The 6,900-nt window shown below is 56.5% G+C and overlaps 1 protein-coding gene across 1 annotated transcript; it reads left to right on the forward strand.

The window, feature by feature from the left end:
- Nucleotides 1-849: 849 nt before the first annotated feature.
- Nucleotides 850-5,536, forward strand: LOC149994367 (speedy protein E4-like). The gene is made up of 7 exons (XM_090259052.1): nt 850-958; nt 1,494-1,706; nt 2,357-2,415; nt 2,781-2,866; nt 4,424-4,595; nt 4,779-4,853; nt 5,507-5,536. Exons 1-7 carry the CDS (start codon nt 850-852, stop codon nt 5,534-5,536), a joined length of 744 nt encoding a protein of 247 aa, XP_090115178.1.
- The last annotated feature ends 1,364 nt before the right edge of the window (nt 5,537-6,900 follow it).

Consider the following 6,900-nt stretch of genomic DNA (forward strand, 5'->3'; position numbering starts at 1 on the left):
TCGTTTCCTGAGACATCGAGCGTCGCCAAAACCTGTGCTTGCTGGTGCTGTGCTTGTCGTTTTCCAAAGTGCCTGTACCGCGCTCAACTGATTATTTTAATAAGATCAACTCATTCAATATTGTACAAGGGAAGAGCTGGGAAGAGAGAAAGAGAGGAAGACAGGGAGAGAAACCGATGTGTGAGAGAGGCAAAGACCGCTTGCACAGGGCCCCAGACGGGGACCAGCCTGCGACCCAGGCAGGTGCCCTGACCGGGAATCACACGGGTGAAACTGTCGCTTGCAGGATCAATGCTCAGTGCAACGAGCCACGCAGGTCAGCGCACCAAATTCGCCGTTTGAAACTAAATTGTCACTTGGCAGGGCCACGGACCCAGGAACTTTTTTACACTTTTACCCTGCTCTTGAAAGGTCTTAGTATTTCTGCTTTACCTCCCTCTCCCGCCAGGCAACACTCTGAAATGGAAATGGGAGAGAAGACCTGCCAACCCAGTTCAGGCTCAGAATGGAGACAACAGCGCACTGGCTGGGGACGAGGTAAAGAGCGATGCTGACACTGGAGGACAGCTCTGGAGGCTGGTCTGAGCTTGTAGGGTCAGCAGCAGGAGACACTGTTTACCCTGACCGTCAGGAGAAGTAAGTGCATGCGTGGCACTTACATGGATTCTATGTATGGCAAGTACATATGTGTGTTTGAGTCTTTCAAACTGGTGGCCGGGTGGGAATAACCGATGACATCAGAGGCTTCCGAACCTCCTGATTGGGAGGATCCATTCCGTGGCGCTAGGCAGCCCAGGTGGGCAACTACTTCTGTGATCGCCCACATTTACGGAAGGAGAACAAGGAGCCATGGCTGACACTGACTCAAGTGCCAACTGTGACCACCTTGGCCCAGAGCCGAGCACCTCAGGGAGCCCGATGGAGCTCAGAGTTACTCGGGGGAACGCAGGACAATCAGGTGAGGAAACGGGGGGCGGCGGGATTTGGCACGGTTGACATTAAGGAGGAAGGGGGCCCTGAGCAGGCTGTGTGTGAAAGAAAGGAGAGATTCAGAGCACCACCGGATTACAGGAGATGACAGGAGCTGGGGACCAGGAGATCCCCATGAAAGGACAGCCTGGGAGGCAAGCAAGGAGGGATAGGAGATGAGATTCAAAGATGAGAGAAGGGAAGGGAAGAAACAAGGACGGTCCTTTTGTCCCCCTTCAATGGGAGAAATCCTCTCAAACGAGGAAGACCTTTGAGGACACAGAAGAATAACGGCAAGGTGAACATGGGGGGCGGTGGAGGGGCGGAGTATTGGATTCACCAAAGGAGGAAGATGAAAAGATGGCAGGGGAGAAGGCCGGTAGCCTATGAGACAAGAAAGAATGGAGGGGTTGGTTTCTAGGGACGGGGGGAGAGGTGGGGTGGAAACGAGGTCGGGTTTTGGTGACCAATAGCTGAATTTCAAAGGCAAAAGCCTTATAACGTACCCTGGGTTCTTAACTCAGGCGCCTGTGTGGAATCCACCACCGCTGCTCGGACAACCGCAGCAAAGCGGAAGAGGGGGCGAGCAGAGAGGCGGGAGGCACAGGAGGAGACCGTCCCCACGCCTAACAACACCTGGCTCGTGGAGGACCGGGACGGTCTCAAAATGACCCTGAAAAGGAAGCGCGGTACAACGGTCCAGAGAGAACACCAGGAGGCCTTTGCCAGGCTTCTCAGTAAGCAGATACCCTGGAGAGCCCCCTCCTAGCCTACTCTTAAGTCACAACTTTGAACAACTATACTTTTCCAACAGAAAAGAACTCCCTGCTGGTTGGTGGGCTCTCCTTCCTAGGTGGGCTCCCTATCGAGTCTCAGTGGGGACCCTTAGATTAGGCTAGACTTGAGGAGGGTTTGCACTGGGAATCACGTGGCCTGTGAGTATTGCACCCTCGGAGACTTCTGAGCTCTCACTGGCCTTTTGAATCTAAATACCTTCACGTGTGTAAGGGGAGAGAAGGAGGCCAACTTCACGCCTTGATGTGACTGTCAACAAGACAAAGGACGGAATGGCTCTGGCATGAATGAGCAGGGCTGCATTCATGCGTGATGGGGGAGCAGCACTGAGTCGCTAAGATCTCAGTCACGCAGATAAGCTGCTGCCACCCTACGTGTCGCTCGGTCCCCCGGGACTGGGTGGGTGAGGGTGGTGACACACCTGCCTCCTTTCCCAGGGAACGATCTCCTCTATCCCTCTTCCTGGCAGCCTCACCCTTCGCCCCGCTCCTCAACCTTCCCCCAGAGCGGCACGCTTCCCCTCTTGAGCCCGGTACGCTCCCACGGAAACTCCGTTGCTGTCATCAGGCTCACACTTGCCCTCTCTTCACAGAGGACCCTGTCATCAAACGTTTCCTTGAGTGGGACGCGCAGCTGAGAATCTCAGATAAGGTGAGAGGGGTTCCTGCTCTACCATCGACCCTCGGATCAGGCGGCAGTTTCCTGAGCCCGCAGTCCCCCCCCCAACCTGCCTTCGGGGACCTAGGCGTGTCTCGCAGTGCGGACGGCAACCCTGCCTCTGCCCCGGCTCTTCTGGGACCTGAGCCCAAGGCTTGTCCCTCTTCTCTCAGCTCTTGGGGACTCCCCCTCGCTCCAGCTTCTCAGAGACCCTCCCGATGCCGGCCGGCCCAAACACAGAGCATCTCTGAGACCCTAGGCGCCTGCCATGCCGGGAGCATCAGCCTTTCCCTTGTCCCGCTCTTCTTCCTCTTTCACAATGTGAGTCCTCGTGTGTGTCTTCCTCCTCTTCCCACCAGTACCTGCTCTCAATGGTCCTGGCCTATTTGAGCCGCGCCGTCCTGTTCTCCTGGCAGTACCGGCGCATCCACTTCTTCCTGGCCCTGTGAGTACCGTGCTGAACCCCATCAGTCACTTTCATCCTCTGGGGAGCGCGGGGACACGAGCGGGTCTCCGACCTCTCACCTGCTTTCCACCCCATTTCTACCGTGTACACTGGGGATGAACTTGATAGGACTGGACTACAGCGTGTCTTACACTGTTCTTAGGAAGACCCAACAACACCAATGTCCGTTACAAGACTGAAGAAACCACAAGAAAACATCAGGTCCTCACAAACATTTCACACCACCCTTCCCCTGAGTAAACAGGCTTGAGACGAACCGTTCCTAAGTCTTCTCCCCCACATCCCGCCACACCTCTCGACGACACCACATGTCACGGTCCTTCTCCTCAGTGCAGGCCCCCGTCACATACCACAGATCGATTGTGAATACTCGCCCCGGGTCCCGGGCCGGCCTGTTCGGCTGTTTCGAGTGCCGTGCGGTCCACCGAAGTGTTGCGGGTTCGGTCGCGGTCAGGGCTCCTGAAGGAGGCGACCGATCCGGGTTTCTCGCTCACGTCAATGTCTCTCCCTCTCTCTGAATCAATGCACATCTCCTCGGGGGAGGAGAACAAACAGTAAGACCCAGGGCTCTTTCTTACCAATCTCCCTGAATGGACTTCGAAACACAGCTCTAACCACTTCCCCACCCCCCCACCCAACAAGTCCACTGGCTCATGTTGTTCTCAACCGAGGCCAGAGTTCTCGCTGTGAAATCAGCTCTCTCTGCACCCTCCATCAAACCCGGTGACCACCCGGACACTCCCCTCTTCGTTTCGCTGCTCTTCCCAACACCCTTCCCTGACTGTATATTGTGCTTTCTGTCGCGGTACTTTTACACGCATGTAACTGAAAGACACAATCTCCTCTGAAACTAACTCAAACGCCAAAACCTTCGGACCTCCTCACTTCTGCACCCCGGTAGCCAAGGAAAAGCATTGCTAATTTAAATAAACAAACAAACAAAAAGCACATATATATCAACGGGTTCTTAAAACACTCGGCACCCTCCTCTTCATGTCGCACAATCTGTATGACATTGAGTCTCTGAGGGCATCAGTTTTGCACTTGACGAGGACACAAAGCGTTCGGTCATTCGTCCTATGAAACCTTACAAAGTGCACCTCCAGGGCCAGGGAGTGTGAGGATGGGAGCATTCAGAAGGGCCCCTGAGGGAATGCGCCAAGGAACCCAGTCCTGCCTCAGTCACTTGGTAGGAAACCGTGAGGACTGAGATGGGCCAGTCGGCTCCTGCCCGCAGGAGCTGTCCAGGGGCTCACACGACAGGGAGACGGGTGTGCGCGCGCACGGCAGGGTCAACGAAGGGGGTGGGCTTCCCCACTCAGTTCACTGTATCTGCATCGTCAAGGTAGGAGAGGGGCCCTTCAGCTGCCTGCTCAGCAGGGGCTTCTTGTGCCTGGGAGGCGCTCTGCGACCCTGCATGGGGCTCCTGCGGGTCCTGTGTGAAGGCCGTCCTGCCTGCGTCCTCTCTGGGAAGCTGACTGCAGGCAGGGCCCCTCTCCGTCTGCTCTCAGCTGACACCCTGATGGCTTTCCTCAGCTACCTCGCCATTGACATGGAAGAGGACCGCTGCGCCCCTAAAGAGGCCATCATTTTCTTCCTCTACGGGAACAACAACCGCGCCTGGCGTCCCATGTTCCAGAAGCAGCGGTTTGAATTCTTCCGCTCCATGGGCTACAGGGCATGGGTCACCAAGGAGGAGTGTGAAGAGGTAGGTGGGCGGCGGGGCTCTGGTGGAGGGCGGTGCCGGGCAGCGGAGGGAAAGGGTCCTGGGCCTCACAGCTGGGACTGGGGGGGTGAGAGAGACGGGGGTGGGGGGAAGGGGCGGACAAGGGGAGGGTCGTGGGTCCACCTGGAGAGCCCTCACCTTTTCAGGGACTCTTTGTCTTTCCAGATCCAGGCCTTCGATCCCCAGCTCTGGGTGTGGCGGCGAGACCGTGCCCTCCTTTCTCAGACCCCGAAGGCTAAGGTAGGTGTGAACGGAGGGAGGGCTGTGTCCCCACGGGTGCAGACGGAATCATCTGTGGACCCTGGAGGAAACCCGACACATTTAACTGCACCGCCCATGATCGTCGACCCCATCCCTCTCCGTCACCCTGCCACACGTCTGAAGCACACCCACCAGGCACACAGCCAGGCATGTGCCGGAACTCCTTTAGCTTTACCTTGTCCCAAAAGCACTTCCCCTGCCCCTCCATTCTAAACGATAGCTTTGCGGAATAGAGTTCTTTATGAAACAGGGCATGAAACGCACTCCTGGTGTGGCAGGGCCGCTCCCCACTCCCGGCTCCACTCTCTTTCTCTTGTCTTCAAACTTTCCGCTGCTGTGGCAGGAAGGCGACAGCCTGGAGAGCAGGAAGGCCGCCTGCCCCTGGCCTGCGCTGGCCTGACTGGGACATCCTTCGAGCACACTGTCCTCGGCACCAGGTTGGTGTCTCAGACCCCAGGCTGGGGAGAAACCACGGGAACCAGCCCCTCTGGGCCAGCACTGCCCATCCCTGGCCTTGGTTCAGAATGCACCGACCCTCTGCTGGGCAGAGCTGGGATTCTTCCCATCTGAGAAGTGGGCGGCCTCTTGGGAGCCTATCTCATTTCACCGGCCTTCTCCCAACATCCCCTAAGGGGCGCCACGCCACTACCACTTCTCGGTGAGGTGGCTCACGCAGTCCTCGGTGCATTGGACGGTCTCTTTGACATTCTCTCACAGCAGAGTCTCCGGCTCGGTGCAGCAGGCATTCCTCCGGGTGCTTCTCAGTCACATTCGCGGTTCATTCACTGAGGCTGCTTTCACCCGCGGCAGCAGCTCGGCTCACGTTCTCCAGCATGATCTTTCCAAAGGATGGTTTTCCTCCAATGATGTCTTGTCTCCGGTCCCTGAACAGCCACCAGACAGCCTCCTCTTCTCAGGAAACCAGACACGTTGTTTCCCAGAGGAGAGGCAAGGCCTGCAGGGAGTGGCCTCGAGCTCACTGTGCTCCCTGGGAGCTGGCCTGGCTCTGTGGGAAGGGAGGCGGACAGGTTGCCACACTCCTGGGGCCTGGGTCTCCACCCTGCACTCGCATGAGTGGCCACCCCACCTGGGGAGCACTTGTGAGCCTGCAGGGTACCTGGCACCTACTGAGAGCTCAAGCTGAAGATGAGGCAGACACGGAAGCCATTGTCCGCGCGCTCACACTAAAAAGCCTTCAAAGGCAAGAAGCTGATGAGCATGTCTCGAGCTACTACTGTGACCAGGGTCCTGAGGCCTCGCTTGGGTCCCATGGTGCTGTCATGTGAGCCAGCAGGGAGGGCGGGTCAAGAGCAGCAGCCACAGGGCTGTGGTTTCGCTGCCCGGTGTGTTAGCGGCTCAGCGCACACGGCTGGGTATCTGTTTATTTCATTAAAATAAAGTTTTCTTTTTATTAACCTTGGGGAGAGAATGAGTGATATCAACGTGGATCGTTGTTCCACCTATTTATGTATTCACCGGCTGCTTCTTGGATGCGCCCTGATGGGGGATCGGACCCACAACTTAGGCACACAGGAACGCCACTCTAAGCAACTGAGCCTCTCAGCCAGGGCACGCACATGGCCGTTCACAGTTAAAATCAAGGGTACAAATATCAAAATTCAGAACCTCAAGTGCAGTGACCACATTTCATGTGCTCAATAGCCACATGTGCCTTTTGGCTCCTCTACTGAAAGGTACTGATCTAGAATATGCCACTGTAGAAAGTTTTCCCGGATGGAGCTGTATTACACGGTACTCGCTCAGTAAATAGTAAGGCACAGAGAAGGGATAAAGAGAGTAGCAGGAAAAAAGAGAAGAGGGGGGTAGATGTTGCTTTGTGCTACCAGACTGGAGACCGAGGTGCCACGGATCACGGGAACAACTTTCCCAAAACCCCTTCACAACTGTTTGGAACACATTCTGCCCAGAAGGTCTCAGAGGTCAGGGCGTTACCTGGAGACAGCAGTCCGCAGCCACAGCAGACAGCAGGTAAAGTCGAGGCCAAGCTGGGCCATGGAGCAGCAGC

Source organism: Furipterus horrens, unplaced genomic scaffold (assembly GCF_987537825.1).
Source record: "Furipterus horrens unplaced genomic scaffold, mFurHor1.1.pri manual_scaffold_13, whole genome shotgun sequence".
Lineage (NCBI taxonomy): Eukaryota > Metazoa > Chordata > Mammalia > Chiroptera > Furipteridae > Furipterus > Furipterus horrens.